At 44.8% G+C, this 22,251-nt stretch overlaps 1 protein-coding gene across 11 annotated transcripts in view; it reads left to right on the forward strand.

The window, feature by feature from the left end:
* Positions 1-22,251, forward strand: part of mast2 (microtubule associated serine/threonine kinase 2) — a 122,685-nt gene that overhangs the window by 86,426 nt on the left and 14,008 nt on the right. For 8 of the 11 annotated variants that reach the window (XM_042111511.1, XM_042111515.1, XM_042111513.1 and 5 more), the window contains 8 exons: positions 5,084-5,175; positions 9,502-9,577; positions 10,333-10,353; positions 10,907-10,985; positions 11,474-11,628; positions 16,772-16,847; positions 17,287-17,496; positions 20,740-20,841. In XM_042111511.1, the coding sequence (XP_041967445.1) occupies positions 5,084-5,175; positions 9,502-9,577; positions 10,333-10,353; positions 10,907-10,985; positions 11,474-11,628; positions 16,772-16,847; positions 17,287-17,496; positions 20,740-20,841 (811 nt within the window). The remainder of the gene's footprint in view (positions 1-5,083; positions 5,176-9,501; positions 9,578-10,332; positions 10,354-10,906; positions 10,986-11,473; positions 11,629-16,771; positions 16,848-17,286; positions 17,497-20,739; positions 20,842-22,251) is intronic. The other 3 variants (XM_042111512.1, XM_042111516.1, XM_042111521.1) reach the window with 1 other exon arrangement.

Below are 22,251 nucleotides of genomic sequence, written 5' to 3' on the forward strand. Positions count from 1 at the left end.
TGGTAGCTTATTTTCATGTGTACAAGAGGGAAAGAAAAGGCTTGGCTTCTCATATGTATTTGTAATAGCAATGTGTTGCTATGACAGTTCTTGAAACGCACATTGAATCTATATGTGCTGCCCTTTCTGACAGCTGTGTGTGTGCACGTGCCTGTGTGTGTGTGCCTATGTTGAAGGCCTGGTGTATGGATAGTGCTGCGGTAGCAGTCTTACACTGAGCTGTAATCTGTGAGGGCCATAGGCAGTGGCCTCAGAACTGAGCCCCTCAAACAGCAATGCGCTCACCTGGCAGGATGAGCCTGTACTTCATACATCCTCACTCCGCTGGAGTGGATCACAGTTAAGCTATGTCAGAAGTGAACCTGTGTGTGTGTGTGTAGTATGTGTGTGCGCGCTGTATGGCTTTATGTGTACACATTTCTTTCCAATCATCGGTGTTTGTCTGACTGCTCTCTTTCAAAAGGACTTAAATTATGCCATTACGTCTTCTGCTCAAATGGACAGGCAAGCACACCCTCTCAAGATGTGCACGCCCACACACATGCGCACACACACACACACACACACACACACACACACACTGATCACTAAATAAACACTTTATATTTTAATCATTTTTTGGTTATTAGAATAGAGATTTTTTTCAATGGCAAGGACATTTCTGTACAGTAGTGTGTTTCTGTTATGTGTGTGGATCAAATGACTCAGTTCTGTAGTTACACATCATATCACTCTTGAATTTCCCCTGGGGATCAATAAAGTATCTATCTATCTATCTATCTATCTATATGGTGTCTGATCCTGAATATGGGGAAAAAATAGGCATGGATCGATTTTTCTATATAGCCAGCTTGATGGAGTGCTTGTACAGAATCTCCAGGTGACACCAGCAGCCCTTGTAACATGACACGGAGATCTCTCAAAGCAGAACAGAGTAATCTTTCTCGCCGTTCAGTTTCTTTGAAGAAAATGTCTGTAATTGACCTAGCAAATCATGGGCCACTCTCAAAAGCACAGCATGGTGATGAGCCTGCTATGGATGGCATGTCCCCGCAATCAGAAAGAACCCCCGGCTTCTTGTGATCGACACGTCAGCCATTACAGGCTGAATTACTCCTCTATCCAGCTGTAAGATCTTGGCAGTGGGAAAGGACAGGCGCTGGAACCGGATATCGATCAGCACGTAAAATGAGCAGCAATTTTTCATTGTTAAAGTTGTGTGAATTCTGAGGTTGCAGCCTTGTGTCATGTCAATCAGTCTCATAAGCTGGGGGAGGGGATTCATCTAGCTAAGTCTTTCCTTTTCCATGTTTTTAGCCATCAAGCCAAGCTAGTGTACGATTTGATGTTGGCAGCAGTTGGCTGAAAGAAGCCTTGATTACAGGGAGTCTCTTTGTAGATCTCAGAGACAGTTCCTCACACACTTTTTGTACCAGACCTATACTCAAGGCAACAGATCTGGAAGGGCTAATCCAAACATCTCTGGGAGAGCCTGGGAGCACACAGAGGAAATGAAGTCTGGCTGGCAGGTGTGCCTTCATAATTACTATGCTCAGTGTGCTAATAGGCTGAGCACATCTGTTAGCCACAATTATGTTGTTTTTATTGTTGACGTGCGGTGCTTCCTGCTTAGGGCGACTCATTGGGTGCTGTAGCAAACATAAAGGCGGGTCATTTTGGTGATATGATGGAAAAGACAATTGATAATTTTTAGCTTTGGTGACACATTACACGCTCGTCTACAGTATACTCGCATAACCAGTTTGTTTACCCAACCACATTCTGCACTGTATACTTGGCTGGTGTAGGAGTAATGAGCAAGTCATGGATCCTTTTTTGTGTGTGTGTGTGTGTGTGTGTGTGTATGCGCACTATTGATTGATGAATGGCCCCATAACTGTGAGCTCTTTCTGATATAATGCACATATGTTGAGGTTTGGTGTGGCGGTGAGCAGAGACTCCCAGACGTGTGTGTTTGCTGCAGCTGATCTCCAGTAGCGGCACAGCGGTGCTGAGGGCCAGCCCAGACAGCTGGGGCCGCTGATTAGATGTCTGACCCTCTCTGCTGTCACGCTGGCTCGCATGTCAGGAGAGGCTAGGGTTACAGTGTAGTAGAACAGAAGGCTTTCACTGAACACAGACTGGGATACTGGCAGCTCGAGACAAAGTGAGGTTGGAGTCTGTAGAGGGTTTGTGATGCTTGGTGAAGAGTTGGTCTGGTGCAGGTGGCGCATTAGAGAAGAGAGGGCAGTCTGCGTCTGAGAATGGTGGGAAGACAAAGAGTAGATCTAAGCCCCCTAGGTTCAAGCTCAAATCCCTGGTAACCTCTCACACACACACACACACACACACACACACACACACACACACACACACACACACACACACACACACACACACACACACACACACACACACACACACACACACACACACACACACACACACACACACACACACACGAAGACGTATAATGTCTTCATGTGGATTTGAATACAGACGAGTGATTACACCTGAGCACAGTCACGTACTCACATGACTGTGAGCTTATTGGTAATGTCCTGTGTGTGTTAAAGGTTGGAAGAGGAGGGGCTGGTATTAAAATCCAGATTTGTGTGTTTCTCATCCCATTATAAGCCAGAATGAGATGTAATCCGGTCTATGATGGAGAAATCGTAATCCCCTTAGTGCACTCTCCGCCAGCTGTGCTCAGGTGTAATCACTCGTCTGTATTTAAATCCACATGAAGACATTATACAACCAGACAAACATCCACAGCAGTGTAAACATGTATTCAATCCACCCCACACCTGTCCAAACACCCACCTAAACCTGCTCCATATCACCAAACCACACAGAAATGTATATTATGCCACAGAATCCTCCATCTCATATTGGCATTAACTGTGCAACATTATCTGTGCAAAAAATGGACAGATATAGACAACAGACAGAAGCAAACCAGATACACAGTAAACCATTTATCTGTTTGTTAATAGATTGCATCAGGCACAAGCATTTGTTGCAATTTGTTGTTACCTAGATACCACCATTTCTAGTAAACAAAAAGCAAAATGTAAATGCTAATAACTGGTTAAAATACCTGTATCCAAAATAACATTTGACACACAAAACCCTACTAAAACACACACACACACACACACACACACACACACTTGCACTCAGCCTCAGTAACCCTGAACGCACAGCAGCCTGAGCGAAGCGTAGCAAATCCCCTGTCAACAAACCAGCAGTGAGTGATAGCTGGAGCCGAAGCAGGCTCAATCAGCTAATTGATCCTACATGTCTTAGCATTTGGAGTGAGCATTTGGAGAGCACCGATTTCCGTGCTGAACAGCGGTAATTAACGTGTAACTTCTCATTTCATGGTGCTGGTGCCACACAGCTGCACACAGCGTTAGTGCGGAAACATGTGGTTAAGATCTCTACAGCCGTTTATTTCTGTGGCGCTGAGCCTGTCCAGGGTTCCCATGGTCATGGACATTTTGAAAGAATTTGGGAATTTTAAAAACTCAAATTTTAGGCTGAGAGATTATCATGGATCATAGTAAAAAATATTAAACCTTGGGAAACATTCTAAGAGATTACTTATGGTACGTGAAAAACTGCCTCTTGTAATGAGCCTTGTTTTTAAAAATACTGGGCTAAATCATAGTTTTGTGTGTGCTACTAATAATGTTAGTCTTATGTATATTGGGTTAAAGAAATCTAGCATAATCACCGTGTGAATAGTCTGCATACCTCGAAGTTGTAACTGAAAGGTCAAGGATATTTTGATGAGGTTTTGATTTGCCATGTAGTCCCTTTGATGTAGGCCTTATTATTCCATTATGGGAGTCATGTAATTGGAGATGTGGAATCTGGGTCTGAGTATATTGAATGTTTGAACATCAAGCATATCTGCTTCCACACTGATATTTTGTGAAACTCTCGTCTAGCTCCCCCCCACCCCCTCCTTCTCACTCATAAATCCAATCTTTTTTTGCAGACAGCCTTTAACATGCTGTCAGCATGGGGCTATGCCTCATTCATTCTGTCGAGCTCTGCACCCCCCCCCCCCCCAGTTTATTTTCAATCTATCAGCCGGTCTATTGTTTTTACGGTTTCTGCTTCTTTCTGTCCTTAACACTGGAGCTCCTAATGAAGAGACCCTCTTGCCACACTGCCTCTTAGTCTCTTCCTCTCTAGATTGTGCAACTCCTCATTAGAAATGGCAGATTAGAAGGTATATAGTATCATCAGTTTGCCTCCAACACCCTGAATCTTGTGTCTTACAAAGCTGTTTGAGTCAGACAGGTCTTATTTTGAAATGCCATGTTTATTAGCCAGATCAGGTTGCTGTGAATCTTTGTTCTACACATAGATCCAAACTGGGACCTTTATTGTAGTGGGCAGTGTGTGTGCATCAGTGGTTGTGTGTTTGTGGTTGACTGGCTAGCTGTGAGGGAGAAAGGGTTTGTGTTCATGCTGGGAATGCTGATGACCACAGTGCACATTCTCATGACGTTTGAGCGCTTGCAAGAGCACAGCGAGGATCCGCAAAGTGAAGCAGTGAGACGGAGATCATGTGAGGAGCGCGCTGCATGTCTCAGCAGTGCCCACCCTGCTGCGTGTGCTCAGAGCAGATTGTTCCAGAATCAGAGAAATAAGCGCCTTTCCTGTCCACTGCGTAAGGAGGCTTTTACTGAAAGCACTCTTCAGCACAGAGAACAGGGTCCCGGGGTTAATAGGGTCTGTCTCCTGGGCTCTGCTGGAGTCTCTTCCCTTGTCATTTAAAGAGGGCTGTGGCACCTTATACTGACGGCAAAGCCCACACAGTCCTGCCATTAGCTGCTACTGCGGCAGAAAGACTGGAGCAGCCTTTTCTCTCTCACTTAGTCAGTGGAAAAGAGGTGCTTGGTACGACGTTTTGTCCTTTGCAAATATGCTGCAGTGGTGTCCTTTCCTCTCTGTCTTACTCATGCATCCAAGAGAGTAAATAGCAAGACAGAAGGTTTTTTTGTTTTTGGTCTCTCTGGTGTTGCCAGTGATTGTATTGATCTTGTGTATATTTCTCTTGCAGCTGTCGCACGAGCAACCGGAAGAGTCTAATAGTGACTTCCAGTACCTCACCCACCTTACCAAGGCCCCACTCACCACTGCATGGGCATCCAGGTAAGGATCACACAACCACACATTCTCACACATAAACAAGTTGTCATGCCATCTTACGCCATCACAAACACACACTCAAGCATACTCATAGTGTTCAGCGTGAGAAAGTCTTCTCTGTCAGCACCATCTCAGGATCTCACCTCAGGCCTCATTAGGAACTAGGTAACAGAGTGTGTTTGTGTTTATGTGCCTGATCCTCAGACCTGAAGCACAAATGCCCTGTTTTCCACCCCCCCCCCCCCCCCCCCCCCCCCCCACACACACACACACACACGCACACACACACACCACACACCACGCACACACACACACATACAGACAATGTACACAGATGTACAAGATTCACAGTTGTAGACCTATTTATGTGTGGAAATGGGTAAAGACTGTCATTTGTGCCTGCCACCCTGTGAGAGCTGTCATGGTGAGATGCTGTATAATAGTTCCAAAGAGGGAGCTGGGTCTATAGACACACATGTACACACAAACAAAAACACACACATATGTAGTGTGCATATCCCACATACAGTATAAACACACAAACAAATAAAAGCAGTGTGCATGTCACACTCACACACACACACACACAGACACACACACACACACACAGGCATGCCTCACACTCAGAAACAAAGACACACATTCACTCTAACGAGTCAGATACATTCGCATGTAATTTAGGTAGAGAATTGACAGTTGACATTTGGAGAAATATAAAAATTCCATTCTAGGTATGAAATGATTAAATTCAGTGGCCCAGCCTGTCAGACACAAAAGTCAACCTGCATAATCACGCTGATTGACATTTCTCAGACATCAATGGGATTATTGTGACAGCTGGTTATGAAACAATCCCAGGCACACACACACATACACATACACACATGCCATGCGGCACACTCTCCAGTGAGAGACAATTTGATAGATAGTAGCATTTGTGTTATGCTTGTGATGGATTTGCCTTATTCTTTCAATCTGTCATTTGCACAGTACATAGAGGAAAATACAAACACTTACACAGAAAACCCACACGGACAGCCATTCATTTGGGGAAAGGCCTTGCTTTTGTGTCACAGACGTCCTACAGTAAGAAAGAGGTTGTACAGAAATCATAAAAAGGGAGAAATATGAACAGGTCTTCAAATTTCCTGTCAGACTACCACAGCTCTTAACAGCTCAGCTCTGGGTAGCTCATAAATGTTATACTTGCTTGTATTATTCCATTAAAATCTCAGTGTTTGATGAGACTTATGACTGATCACAATCCGAGAGAGAGAGAAGATAGGCGTGGGAAAGGGGATAGGAAGGCAGACAGAGATAAGTGGAACGACGATGAAAGTAGAATGTTGCGGTAGATGTCTGGAGGCATTAAGCGCTGTGGATGAGGAAATTGCTAAACAGATAAGAATGATAAAAAACAAAGATATAAACCAAGGTTGAGACTGGGCGCGCAAACATCCACACTCACACACATAACGTAGTAGACTGCTTGGAACTCATTATTATGTTTTTCATCTCACTGTGACTGCATCAAAACAACCAGACACAAAGGTCCCAGAAATGCTGCCATGCTATAATTTCTTCTTACAGCACAAATACAAAAACCTTGTCCAAGTACTGTATGTCACAACATGATCAGTATGAATTGGCTGATGAATTAATGACAGTACTGTAAATGGCTTGAAACAGAGACTCAACATAAATTAAAGTATAAAATGCGCTAAAAGCTGCTGTAAAATGCCTTGGTAACAGAGACTGCCCCCCACTGCACACACCTCCATCACCACCCAAAAACCACTAAACTGCTAATTGAACTCACTATTTACCTCTTAAAAATGGATGTTGCATCGAAATCTGTGGGTGGATGGAACCATAGTATAAAAGTAAATTAAATTATTTTCAATATAAACACCAGTAGCATAGACTCACCACAAACAAATCATGCATAGGCATCTATGCATATGCAAAATCTGTGAACATTAGTTCACTGGATCATACGACATCATTCATCTAAAAACATGTTTAGTCAATGAAATATCACTTGCCATTGTGGACAAAGTATGTTTTTTCCTCTAGCCTGTTTGGTTACTTCTATTATCATAAACAGCACTCGGATTCACCCATCTGCATCCTAAATAGACCAGACTGTTATGTGAAGGTTTTTTTAAATTGCTCCCTAAACTCTCACATGTTGGCAGCATGTGACACAATGTGGGCCACCTTTTAAATCAGCGTATGAGCGCTCAGTGATGGCAGAGTAGGGACCCCGGGGATCATATTTGTTGTTGAACATGAATAATATGCAGAGGAACCTGACTGCTTGTCTAGTTAGTTTTGCCTAATGTAACACAGATGTGAATTTAAGGGTACATAGTTAAAAGAACATACTGTGGGAGGGTACAGCATGATTGGCTGTTTCCTGGATTTAACATATTGACCCCAGTAGATTTGAAGACGATAAATGAAAAGGTCAGGCTGATATATCCAAGAACTGGGCATACTGCCCCTCCAGTTGGTTGGGAGAAATAGTTGGGCTCTCTAAGTGTGTGTGTGTGTGTGTGTGTGTGGACAAACAAATAATGCAATGAGTTTTTTACTGGACAACAGAAAATACTAGAACAGAACTACTGACGAACTAAAAGGCATTACTTTGCGTCTTACACTTTCACATTAGTATACCGTACAACGGAGTATTCGCTTCAGCTCAACGTGTTTGTGCACCTACACAGGATCATGCATACACACACTCACAAGTTAATCTTTCTCTCTTAGCTGCACCTCTTATGAAAAGCCCCCCTGCCTGTCTTGTCACCTAACCAGCTGTTCCTTTCTTTTAAACAAAGCTGTTTTTACCAATGAAAAATAGCCAGCCAGCACAGCCATGTAGCACGCCACAGCAAACAGTGAGTTATTCCTTGCACTCACTAACAGGCCCTCCACGCTAGTCTGGAATAATAAATGGTGTCTGCTGGTTGTTTCCATGGTGCAGAGTGTCCCAGTCCAGCTGTTCCCAGCTGTGCCCGGCCTGCTCTCAACTTCCCAACAGTAAATTATGCCCTCATTAATATTAAAGAGGGGTCTGAATGAATAATTAATGCACAGGGGTGTAACCCCTATGTCGGCCTGTGCTCCGCCACCTAGCTGGTGCTGCAGCGAGAGTGATGTGACTGATTTGTGGCGTCTGAGCGTGTGCGCCAGCACACTCAGTCCTGCTTTAGTGTGTCAGTGTGACAGGCCTGACAGTATGGACACAGATGGCTACACACACACACACACACACACACACAACCAGCTGCTTTTCACAAGTACAGTAGTTTATTTATGGAGCAACACACTTTTGTGCACACACAACCACAAATGCTCACACTGTGCAACCTCTGTCAGATATCTGCTGATGCAGGCAGAAAGAGATGTGGCCTTCAGATCTGGTGTGGTGGAGGCCTTCAGAACCCATCTCTCTTCTCTCATCCATTATTAGCCTGGTCCTCATGCAGTATTTATTCAGCAATTGGTGAATGCCCCATGTGTGGTGTTGTTTTAATTGTGTGCTGCCATTATGGCAGAAACCTGCGGTCTTTTGTGTGCTCTTCAAAAATTCTAAATGTTTTGTTTTTCCCCAATCTAACATTTTTAGTGTGCTGCATGCTCTAAAAGCACCAGGAAAAGAACCCTTTGATCAAAGTGAGGTTTCAACATCCCCGGTCCCTTCCAATCCGACCCTCCCCAAGAGGGCTCTCTGAATTAGAGTACTCCATCAAGTGCTTTGTAATCTTAAAAGAACCTTTAATGTGTTGCCAAAAAGAAGGAATACTTGAATTAAAGAGCGAGAGAGGAGTGGAGGCGTGAGAGGATGGAGAGAATGTGTTTACTGTAAAGTAGGAGAGAGGAGAGAGGCTCAATTAAATGGCAGAAGCTTTGTTTCCATCTTATGAAGGTAAAAGGAGGTGGTTGGGAAGCTGTTGCAGGCTCTGCTCTTTGTTTCTGGTATCGCTATAGAAACTGCTGGCATAGGCAGCTGCCCCCCGCACACACACGTGACACACACACACAGAAACCACTCTGTTGGATGTTCCATCAAAACACGAGTCTGTCGCTGTTAATATTCTGCCCTTGTCTCCTGTTTCAAGTTGTATACTCCTAAAACACATTATTGTGTTTTAGGTAAGAGGAAAAGAGAGGAGAACTCAGAGAAGGAAAAGCAGTTTTGATTAGTGTTTTGCTTTTGTAAAAATATGAAAATATAACACACAGTGTGTTGGATTAGAACAAAGGAGAATATTATACTATTTCTCATTTGTGTCCTTTTTTTCTCCTCCCCCCTCCTTACAGGGAGCAGCCCCTTGGACAGCCCACGCAATTTCTCTCCCAACACCGCGGCCCATTTTTCCTTTGTTCCTGCACGCAGGTGAGAGGCAAAGTTTGAGATCCGTGCTCTGGAGGCAGAAGCTAAAATGCTGAATCTAAATCAGGACAATCAACTCTGTGTCTCCTCATACGCAAGACAACACAACACTATATAAAAAAATGAAAATGCATTAGATTAAAGAAAAGGGTTGTTTGATAAATATAGTGCACTGGGAGAGAATCTCCTCCCCTGGTTTTATAAAGGCTTTGTTACTGACCCCAATAAAACAGGTTTGATAGTCGTACTTGTCGGCACCTCACAACACATGAAGCAACAGCGCCACCCAATGGCTGTATGGGTTATTGCAGGACTTCTACACATAGAATGATATTAATGGAAGTTGTCAGTGCATGGAAATAGCCTGATTCCACTTCATACGTGTCTCTCAAATTGGAAATGACTTTTGAACGATTGCTGTGGTGCAAATTGTCCAGCAGTCTTCCCAAAGGTTCAAAAATATTGAAATTGAAGTGAGATGGTGTGAGACTTGGTGTATGTACTGTAAGCAACATAAATAGTTCTTGATGACTTTAATCAAGCTGAGCCACTGTAAGAGCTTACCTTTAATAGGCCCTGTACACACAATGTGGTAAACAAGCTGGGATACATGTCTGTTCCTAATTCTAGGGCAAGTATTACATAATTATACTCACACTGACAGTACTTCAACAGGGCAAAACAAGGCAAAATAAAGGAGTATTGAATGATTACAAAGTCCGCCACACTCACATACCACTGTTGTCTCTCCCACACAGTCACGGGCACAGGGCAGACAGGTAACACCTTTCACCTTCCCCTTCTCATACACCACTTCCTGTTCCTACCATCCAGCATCTCCTCTGTTAGCACCAATGTACTAGTCAGGTGTGCTGAACTGCTTAGGCCTTTGGTGTGTGGGTGTTTGGCTGTGCATGTCAGTGTGTGTATCCATGTTTGTGTTTCTGTGTGTATTTACATGTGTGTTTCTGTGTGTATGTGCAGGTGTCTTTGCATGAACAGCCCAATCCATGGCCCAATGCTGTTCCACTTTATGTTTTTCTTTGTGTATTGGTGTCCACCTGTCTACTTGTGCTGCAAAGTCCCTGCCAGTGCTTCTCTGTGTTGTGTGGATGTCTAACCTCCCTGAAACATCATCTCCTGTAATACAAATGTGTGCAACTAGTAGCACCTCAGTGGACTTATTTCGCACTTTACCATTGTGTAGTAAGAAGGTGTAAAGTACAATCCTTAGGGAACCTTTTCAGGGAACCTTTCCACTGAACCTGTGTTAGGAGTGTTTTTTTAAGTCTCTCCCTCTCTCTCTCTCTCTCTCTTCCTCTCCCTCACTAGGACGGATGGCCGACGCTGGTCTCTTGCTTCTTTGCCCTCCTCAGGGTATGGCACCAACACCCCCAGCTCCACAGTCTCTGTAAGTACATACGCATCCTGTATGCCTGTGTGTGTAAACAATCTTGCTCATCCTGCTGCTCATACTCTCACTACAGCCTTCAAGCTTAAAATCTTATCTGAAATGCATCTATTCTGTAGTCATTGAAAGAGGCTTTAATGTCTGATAAGAGGACTTCAAAGCACTTTCTCTGCCAAACCCCTGAGTCGTTTGCTTATCTCCCTGTCAAGCAGAGTTGACCTGGTAATTGACATTCAGGAGTCAGTTTTCAGCAGGGTTTAGAAGTGTAAGCACATAGCCCTTGAAAAGCACACCTTAATGATTTTATGGCTCACAGCATATGTCTGCTCAGTTTGCGTGGCTTTGCTGTATCCAAGTGCTGTGGCCCCTGTAGGCAAACCCCTTCAGTCATCTTCCCCAGGTAGTTAGAGCTGAGTGAATCCACCGTAGGCACCGTAGGCCATTCCCTGCCTCTGCCCTTGTAATCCCTCCCTCTCTGCTTCTCACAGTCATCATGTTCATCCCAGGAGAAGCTGCACCAGCTGCCCTTCCAGCCCACGCCCGATGAGCTGCACTTCCTCACCAAGCACTTCAGCTCAGAGAGCATCACTGACGAGGAGGGACGCCGCTCGCCTGCCATGCGCCCCCGCTCACGCAGCCTCAGGTGAGACACACTCGACCGACACCCACGCCCTGACAGTGCTACACAGATGAGTAGACACACTCCTAACTAGAGAAAAGACAGATACACACTTACAGTTAGCCCCAAGAGGATCTCGGATGAGGTGGACCAGTTGCCCTTACCTCTCAGGGGAGACACTGAATTCATTTTTAGAATTCATTTGTAATATGATTAAAGCACAAGCACCAGTGCATGGACATATGCTTGAAGCAGATACTGTTGTACATTCTGTTTCTTAGGATTCCTCTCTCTAACAGTTTCTCACTCTCACACACACAAACACACACACACACATCACATCCCAACCCTTTGCCTGGTGATGGGTGTCAAAGAAAAGTAGAACTCCAGCCCTGATCTCCTGACAGATTGGCATGATGCCTATCTGTCTGCACAAAGGTCTCTTCAGTTCTGGCACCACACTGCCACCTTTGACTGACACTCAGCTCCTCTGACTGGCACAAGTCATATTGTACACTCTACTTGCCCTTTACTCTCTCTCCCCTCTTTCTCCACCTCTCTCTCTCTCACACACACACACACACACACACACACACACACACACACCTGTTGCATCTTTCTTTCTCTCTTTAGTCACTCTTGTCTCGCCCCTCCGTCTGCATCAGCTCTAACGGCGGTGCTATTCTCTGTCTGTCTCTCCTCCTGTCATTCGGCTATATTTTGGGAGAGCTGAAGACGGGCAGAAATTGTCACATTTTAAAGTCATTGTGGCATTGGTAAAAAAATGTCTCAATAGAGTCATTAAAGAGTCAATAAAAGCACTCTTGAACAAATGTAACTATGTCTGAGCATTGCCTCGGGCTTGGTCAATAAAGGTAGCAATGTATTTTTTATACCTTCTCTCTTTTTGCTGTACACACAATGCCCAAATACAAATGCAGACATGTGCACACAGTATACACACAGTATACTCTCAGTATACGCACAGTATACTCTCAAAATACACACAGTATACATTCATTATACACTCAAAATACACACAGTATACACACACAGTATACACACACAGTATACACACACAGTATACACACACAGTATACACACAGAATACACACAGTTTACACTTAGAATACACACCGTATACACACCGAATTCACACCGTATACACACAGTGTATACATACAGTATAAACACACAGTATACATACAGTACACACACACACAGTATACACACAGTATACCCACAGAATGCACACAGTATACACACAGAATACACACACAGTATACACACACCGTATACATACATACACACAGTATACACACACAGTATACATACATACACACAGTATACATTCAGAGTACACACAGTATACACATACATACATACACACAGTATACACACACAGTATACATACATACACACAGTATACATTCAGAGTACACACAGTATACACACACACACATACAGTATACACACACACACACACACACACACACAGTATACACACACAGTATGCACTCAGAATACACACAGAATATATACAATATGCACTCTATTTTATTCTTTATTTCATCACCACTTTGTGTTCCCTTGTTTTCATGGGCTGCTGTTAGAGGAAGAAAGAGAGAGGGTCCACGCATAGATGGCAGTGTGAAGACGGAGGGGCTCTGCCCTCTGTGTGGCTCAGGCACAAAGCTCTGCGGGGGGTTTGCAGAAACGGGGATTAAATCTATAAATATTAGATGAGCGAGGTGTGTGTGTCATTACCACTTCTTACAGATCACCCTCTGCAGCTCACAGATGATCAGTCTTAAAATGTGTACCGAAAGGGGGGGGGGGGAGGAGAGATGGAAAAAGAGCAATAGATGGAAGACAAAGAAAAATACAGTGAGAGCTATAACAGAGAGAGAGAAAGAGAGAGAGAGCGAGAGAGCCAGGGGGGAAAGGGAAGGGGAGAGATGTTTGCATACGAGACAGAGAGAGAAAGAGGGCAAAAGGGGATGAACATGGCAGCTAATTAAACCAGTGGAAATGGAGCAGTTGTATGCTAATTTGATGGCCGCCGTTAGTGAGAGTGATGACCGTGGTGTCTTTTCCTCGCTGCTCTTGAGATGTACGGCGGCTCTTTGTTTCTCACAGCCGTCATGTCTCTCTCATCCGTTTTAAATGAGCTCAACACTGAACGCAGCCTCATCCATCACAGCTGTCAGAGCCGCTCCTCACTGCTGAGATCTCCATCATGGGCAACCCCCCACCTCATTCCAGCACACCTAGCCTGGCTGGAAGTGGCCTCGCTGGCCACAAGGTGAAGCCTCTGGGCTCACCATACGCCGATGGGCTGGAATCTGGCTCAAGCAGCTGACCAGATGCATGGTGCTCTTTTCACTGGTCATGATCACGTCATACTGCATGCAATAGCACAGATTCACACACACACACACACACACACAGGCTAAAACTATGTCTATGATCCAACAGCAGAGGACGGAAACAATAGAAGGTCAGAGAGTAACAGACAGCAGATATGTGTGTGTGTGTGTGTGTGTGTGTGTGTGTGTGTGTGTACATGTCTATGTGTGCGGGCAGGGGGTGGCATGTGAATTTCTGTGTGCGTGGCCAGTTTACCAATCCATGCATGGCCCACCTACTCTGTCACGGTCAATTTAGCCCATGATTTCCCCAGCTACCAACTCCTCCACAGTATAGCTTTAGTTATTTACAACACAGACACTCTCTCTGTCTGTCTGTCTGTCTGTCTGTCTGTCTGTCTCTTCCTCGCCCCCCCCCCCCCCCCCCTCTCTCATACACACTGTCAGACACATTGAAAAATGAAATACATATATCCTAACACATACACATACTGCTATGAACTCACAGGCATGCAACACTCTCTCTCACACACACACACACACACACCACATACACTCTACACACCCTAGTTCCATCATCTCATTTTTCCCATCCCTTGTCAGCTGAGTGGGGAGTTGGCTTGTGTGGCATCTATAGCTATGTGTGTGCCACAGGACTCGGACAGACAGGACTCGGACAGACAGGACTCGGACACAAAGACACTGCACTGTGTGGCCATCCCTCCATGACTAGTTTATATTCATAGTACACATGAGCGTTATAAGGCAGTGAAGCCATTGTGCCCTATCTTTGGCATATTTGGACAGATTGAATAACACATGCAGGCGATAGTGCACACATGTCACACACATGCAGACTGCGCAAGCTCACCTTTGCCAAAACTTATAATTAAAGCCCCAAGATTTTTATGGAGCCCCCCCTTTACACACAATAAAGCACCCATCAAGGTCATTTTTCAAACAGTGAGACAGTTTTGAGAGACAAGGTCATTTATTTTTTTTGTCTCGTTACCTGAGGAGAAAATAATTATATTTTATAATTATCATTTGTCTGAGCTCCTACTGTTATTGCTCTGCGGGATTGCTGCCCTGATCTCTCTCGCTCTCTCCACAAGAACTTTATTTAATAAAGCCTGGAAATGCCTTAAGCCATTTACACACCTTTTTTCCCTAAGTATGTAAGTTGTAAAGCAGCCACCTCTGGACATAAATCAATCACTGTCAGCCATAACCTTTCCTTGCTGTGCTGCTGGTGTGGTTTCCATCTCTTTTTCTTTAATTTTCTGATTTAAACGACAGTGCGCCACAGGACTCTTAGCTACTGCTTACCCTTGTGTGGCAGTAGTGTGATTTGTGCTGCCAGTATGGAGTCAAGGGCGCATACGTATGTGTGTGTGTGTGTTCATTGGCATGTTGATAAACAGCCCCTGTGAGGTTGACCGGTGTGTTTCTCATTCTATTAGGGAGGTTAATTGGCCAGACGGGCTGTCGATGAATGACTTATAGCATTACCTCATCCTCACGGTCACATTACCGGTTTCAGCCACTCACACAGGAGTTGAGTCACACAGCCACAGCTGTAGCACTGATCCATGACGCCCTGGCCCTAACCACCCCCCACCTTTGTACTAACACACAGGCTCTTGCATAGACAGGTAAACACACCAAACACCAAAGAATTAGCCACAGAGTCAATTCTCCCCATATATCACTGAATATTCTTCATCTGAGCATATTCTCTGTATTTCTCACCCTGATTTATTTTCTCACATGCCCATCCTCATTCCACATGCATACATGTTTGCATCATAGCATTAGGATTTAGCATTGCTTTATGCTAGTCTACAATTTGGAATGTGGTTTTATATTATATTTCGTTAGGGGAATTAATATGCAAGTATTTTTTTTTTCTTTAAACAGACATTTTGATTCTGTACCCAAAAAGACTGTTTACATATTTGGACTCTCAGCATGTGTCCAAACATGCTCTCTTAAATGTGTTGCCTCTCATTCACACACAAGCATGCACACAAAAGCACAGAGATGAGAGTTACTCTCCCTCTGGATCACATTGGTCATGGCGTCTCTCCAACCTAGCTGACAGATGTGATTGGTTTACCTAATATCAGTCTCCATTTATTTTTGTAAGCTATGACTTTGATCTGAACATGTGGTAAGGAGTGTGTTAAGGTTGTGTTAAGGCTTACTTTCTCTGTCTAAAGAGTGCAAATACACACACACACACACACACACACACACACACACACACACCGCTTTGCTGCTCTTACTGTTCTCTGAGGACACGGACCAGGTCAACAAGGGTGTTTATGTGTGTGTGGAGTGTGTTAGTAAGTGTGAATCATGACTATATCATCCCTCTGAATGTAGATTGATGAAGTGTTGTACTTTTGTCACTTACCCCCCTCCACCACCGTCTTCCTGTGCTCCTCTGAGACATGGGGGCACATGTCTTGAATAGGTCCCTCAGGGTTCAGGGCTCTGTCTTAATATTCTACACACTTTCCCCATCTCACTCTCTCCATCCTCCATCTCATCTCACCATCCTCCATCTCATCTCACCGTCTCCATCTCATCTCACCGTCTCCATCTCATCTCTCCATCCTCCATCTCATCTCTCCATCCTCCATCTCATCTCTCCATCCTCCATCTCATCTCTCCATCCTCCATCTCATCTCTCCATCCTCCATCTCAATCTCTCCATCCTCCATCTCATCTCACCATCCTCCATCTCATCTCACCGTCTCCATCTCATCTCACCGTCTCCATCTCTCTTCCAGCCCCGGTCGCTCCCCCATCTCTTTTGACCATGAGATCGTCATGATGAACCATGTCTACAAGGAGCGATTCCCAAAGGTAGGATGCATTATAACAGCCTTAGGATTTGCTTCAGTGGTGGCTAAATAATAATAATAAAAACCTTTCTGTAATGAAAGCTCTTTTAGCCATTTGTAACTGTAGCCCTGTACACATTCATAACTCAGGTGACACAATAAAGGCTCCAGGAAGCAAAAAAATGAAAGAAATGTTCAATGCTGCTACTGGCCACAGTAAAGATATCTAGCAGCTTTCAGATAGTAGTAACTGATTAGTATTCACCCCAGGGATCAAATCAGCTATGTGATATTAGCAAATTGCATAAGGCTTGAAGAACTAATTGGATATTATATTTTCACTGTCAGATATTAGGCTGTTCAGTGCAAGGAGCTGCGATAATTAATTGGGTATTATCACAAGAGGTTGAGGTTGGCAAAAATGTGGATTCCTGACCTTTGACACCCCATGACACCTGCAGGCTACCGCTCAGATGGAGGAGCGTCTGGCGGACTTCATGGCCTCCAATGCCCCTGATAAGGTGATGCAGCTAGCAGACGGGGTTCTGAGCTTCATCCACCACCAGCTGATTGAGCTGTCCCGAGACTGCCTGGACAAGTCCCGTGAGGGTCTAATCACCTCACGCTACTTCTACGAGCTACAGGAAAATCTGGAGAAACTGCTTCAGGATGTAAGTTGATGTGTGTGTGTGTGTGTGTGTGTGTGTGTGTGTACTGTATGTGTGTGATGGTTTTGCCACTTCTTTTACCAAGCTGTTGAAAAGCCTAGAAAGTGCTGCACCACTTTGTTTGTGTGTGTGCATCAGAGGAAGGAAAGTCAGGAATCACCAGAGTATTGTTTAGAAGAAAGCAAAACATAATAATTACCCGTAAAATACCACTAACAGTTAATTTTAGCGCATGAATAGCATGGCATAAACCTGTGTGCCCTAATGTCCTGTTGCTGCCAGTCGAGAGCAGTAACACACCTGGCCATTTCTTCATTATCTGCATTCAGAACAGCTCCTATGGGGGCATGTTTGTGGGTGTTGATGTCTCATTGATCATAAGAAGTGCTCTCAAACGGGTCCTCTTTGGTCCATCTTCAGTGTGTTTATTACACCATCAGTCTTGCGTTGATGTCACAGTATGAAAAAGTCTTGTGTGTTCGTTGGAGTTGATCACTAACGAACGCCCTTTCGATCACTTTCTATTTCTCTCACTCTCATCCTCTCCTTCTCTGTTGTTTCTGTCTCTCTGTTTTTATATCTCTCCTGTACAATTTCCCTGGCTTCTGCTCATCTCCACCTCCCTTTGTCTCTACCTCTCTGTCCATCCCTTTCTGTCTCTTTCTTTTTTTACCCCCTCTGGTCCAGGTTAGAATGTCTTCCAACCTGTCACACAGGCATTAGTCACGAGATGTGCTGCTGATGTCTGTATTAGCTCAGTCACAGAGCCAGAGGGGTTTAAACCTCCATCTTATGGCTCCCAATGGTCCCATTCTGAACTCCCATCCTCTCCCCAAATTGTCTAGGTGTGTGTGTGCACGGGATGTTGTCATTGTGTGTGTGTGTGTGACGTCTTTAGTGTTTGTGTGTGTTGAGACGTATGTATTTGGACAGGGGAGGGGTTATTTTAATTTCACGCTCCAGCAAACCCTGGTGGTGACGGATGAGTCTTTCAGACAGTGGAGGCGAATGAAATGAGGGAGAGAGGAGGAGAGCGAGAGAGAGAGGGAGGAAGGGGAAAAGAGAGGCGGGGACAGGTTTTGTTTTTCTTCTCTTCGGGTACTGTAGGAGTGTGTAAGGGTGTGTGTGTGTGTGAGATGGGTGGGTGTAGGAGAGTGTAAGGGTGTGTGTGTGTGCGTGTGTGTGTGAGATGGGTGGATGTAGGTGTGTGTGTGTGTGTGTGCGCGCAGACAGGGGAAGGTTTGCCCCTCAGCCAGCAGACCCTCTCTCAGGCGCACATACATGGACGCGCACATATGCTGCCGCACACCGCCAAGATGACATCACCCAGACGCTGCTAATTGGCTGACGTGTCTGGGGTGCGGATGGGAGCAGGTGGCGGCGAGGATTGGCGTATAAAACACGTGTGGAGCAGAGGAATTTGAAACAGGCGGATTTTTAAAGGGGTGCGAGTGGCCCGTCTCCGAGCATGTCCGGGGTGTCGTGGCAGCGGCGTCTGGAGGAAGAGGAGCTGCTGGAGCGGCGGGACTGGAGCGCGCTCACACCCACCCAGGAGTCTGCACTTGAGTTCCTCCTCACAGGGTTCGGGCCGTCGGTGGGTCGGATGGTCGAGACACGCGCTGATTGGGGATTGGTGAGCATCTCTCTCAGTATGAGTAGAGAGGAAGGAGGAGAGAGCTCTTTTGGGGCTCCTGTGAAGAACCTGGAGGAGGGAACTTTGAGATATGGGGGTGACTCCATGTTGCTTGTTTTCTTGTTGCTTGTTGTGGTGGAGTTAATTTTTGATTTGTGATCCTGTGTTTGTCAAATCTCCCAAACTTGTTTTGTAAGTGAGTTGCTGTTTCTGGCTACGGTTGGGAAGAAACAGAGTAACTTCTGTCAATATTCTGGTTTGTTGACTCTGCACTCTGGTTGTATTTGTTGAGTGCTTGTAGGCTTTGGTCTGAGACACGAGAGAAGTTGCTTCTGTAAGTTGGATATCGGTGGGTCCCTACTGATTTTCTCACAGTGAATCTGCAGCACTAATAATGGATTCATTTAAACAATCAGTTGTTCTGATCAGAGAAATTGTTTATTTTTGACTGTAGAAATATAGCAGTATTTTAAATTTGTAAAAATCTGTTACTTTTTCTGACTACTGTGTTTACATTGGGTTTCATTTTCAAATTAGGGGTTTATTCAGGTTAGAGGGTTATGAAACTGGGCAGTCAGTGTGTGTGGTGGTATTTGTGTGTTCGTCCTTGAGGTCAGTGCGCCTGTCCTGCTGTCTGAGGAGCAGACATCAGCATGGGGCAGACCCCTCACTGGGTCACTATTAGAGACGCCACAGGAGCTGATTGCATGCCCCGGCCACCGCCACTGACCCTGTCCTCATGGCGCCAGCCCTGAAGACATCTTCAGAATGGCACCGTGGGGGCAGAGAGCAAGCTCAGCACTAGCGCACACACACACACACACACACACACACACACACACACACACACACACACACACACACACACACACACACCGGCTGTACAACTCGTCATGAGGTAATGCAGTAAGGTGAGAGTTCAGACCCTCTGGCCAGCCATTCCTCACATAGCGGAGCTGAAGAATTGTGTCAGGAGGCAAATTTCTGTCCTATTATTCTTTTTCTCCCAGTCTGGGCATCAGCTGACTCTTTTACCCTCCTTTTTCCTATGTAGCTGTCAGGTGATTCTTCTGTTTATTTTTGTGTCAGTTCTTACCTCTTTTATTCCATGTATTTGTGGACATCTTCTCTCTCAATCTCTACACATCCTTTTTTTAGTAGTTCTATAAATTATTCAGAACTGATGAGGAAGCCCCTGGGGGCAGTGCTGTCATTCACAGATGTCTCTATTACGGGGAAAACCCCAATTCCCCCTAGCCTGGTTATTACCCACCTCTATCTGTCTCTTGCTCATTCTTTCTCTCTCTCTCTCTTTCTCTCTCTCCATTTATACCCCCCAAATCACTTTGTAAGGAATTTACTATGAAAGATCTAGCTCTGGTAAAGCGATGCATTTTAAATAGATGTCGTTTACTGCCATTGTTTCATCCCCTTCGATATTCTGCGTGAAAGTATGGCTATGGTGATATATTGGAACGACATGTTGATGTATAAGTGGGAAATGTATGGGAACATTCTATGAGTGGGGATGATGTGAGGTTGGGAAATGTAGAGTAAGCAACGGAAATGTTTGGTTACACTCTCTCTCTCTCTCTCTCTGGCTTTTGTTTCAGGCTCATGAAAGGTCGGAGAGTGTGGAAGTGGCGTTTGTCACTCAGATGGTGAAGAAGCTGATGATTGTGATCGCCCGGCCTGCCCGGCTGCTGGAGTGTCTGGTGAGTGTTGGTATCCACACACACCTGCTTAGGGATCATAGCAGTACACAAGCACTTGCACTTCATTAATCAAGACAGGAGGCCTCAAGGAAAAGGAAGTGTTGGAGATGGCATATTGAAGACCCCTTTCACTGACCACATACACTACCGGTCAAAAGTTTGGGGTCACTTATACATTTCCTTTCCACTCCATTATAGACAAAATACCAGCTGAGATCAGTTGCATTGTTTTTTTTTTAATCAGGGCAGCAGTTTTCAGATTAAATTATGTGATTACATAATTGAAAAAGGGTTCTCCAATGGTTTTCTCAGTTTGCCTTTTAAGAAAGAATCTTGGCTGATCTTTAATGCAATATCTTCATTGCCCATTATCAGCAACAATTCATCCAATGTTGCAAACTAAGGCACATTCTGTTTACTAATCTGATATCATTGTAAAAGGCAAACTGAGAAAACATTGGAAAACCCTTTTGCAATTATGTAAGCACATAATGTAATCTGAAAACTGCTGCCCTGAATAAAAAATCAATGCAACTGATTTCAGCTGGTATATTCTGTCTATAATGGAGTGGAATGGAAATTTATAAGTGACCCCAAACTTTTGACCGGTAGTGTATGTGGTATGAGTAACTTGGTCCACATGCAGGTTTGTTTTAATGCTCCTCTTTGTGCATTCTCAACCTGCTCTTCATTAGCACAGCAGATTCATTTTTATTAGCCGAGGGGAACATTCGTCCTCAGGCAATTGTTCGGCCCTAGTAATTTCTGCTGCAGGGTGCGTGTGTGTGTGTGTGTTTGGGTCTTTATGCAGTTAGTGTCCTTTTAGTTTGTACAGGTTTCCTCACTTAATCAGGAAACATAATTACAGAAATTTGTTAAAGTGGTTTATGATTCCATAAAACGGCATAATTGAGTGTGACGGCAGAAGTGGAATTTCTGCATGTTATTTATTCCAGTGGTGGCAGGTTTGTTGTAAGTGTCTTGTGTATTGATGGCTGTGTGTATGAGCTGCACTCCTTTGCCTGGGTTCAGTGAGTGGATCCATCACCGCTGGCTTCCCTCCCTCGCCTGCTATCTGTTTGCCCACCCAGATGTGGGACTCATAAGCACATCAGCTCTCACTGTGTGGGCAGTTTTCCAGAGGGCTGTCGCTGAACCTCTGCTTTTTATTCCTGTGATGTGTGCTGTTAGTGTGTGCACATGTGTGCGCTTGTGCTCCGTCAACAGCACACTCAAAGCCCTTTCATCATCCCCCCCCTCAGTCCTCTGGCTCTACCCTCTGCAAGGCACTAAAGCCCCTTGGGTTGCCTGTTTATGAGGAGTGTGTGTGTGTGTGCTCAGCCGAGTTTTATATCAGATAGTGAGTGTGTGTGTGTGTGTGTGTGTGTGTGTATAAGAGAGACTGAGAGA

This window comes from Alosa sapidissima, chromosome 12 (genome assembly GCF_018492685.1).
Source record: "Alosa sapidissima isolate fAloSap1 chromosome 12, fAloSap1.pri, whole genome shotgun sequence".
Lineage (NCBI taxonomy): Eukaryota > Metazoa > Chordata > Actinopteri > Clupeiformes > Clupeidae > Alosa > Alosa sapidissima.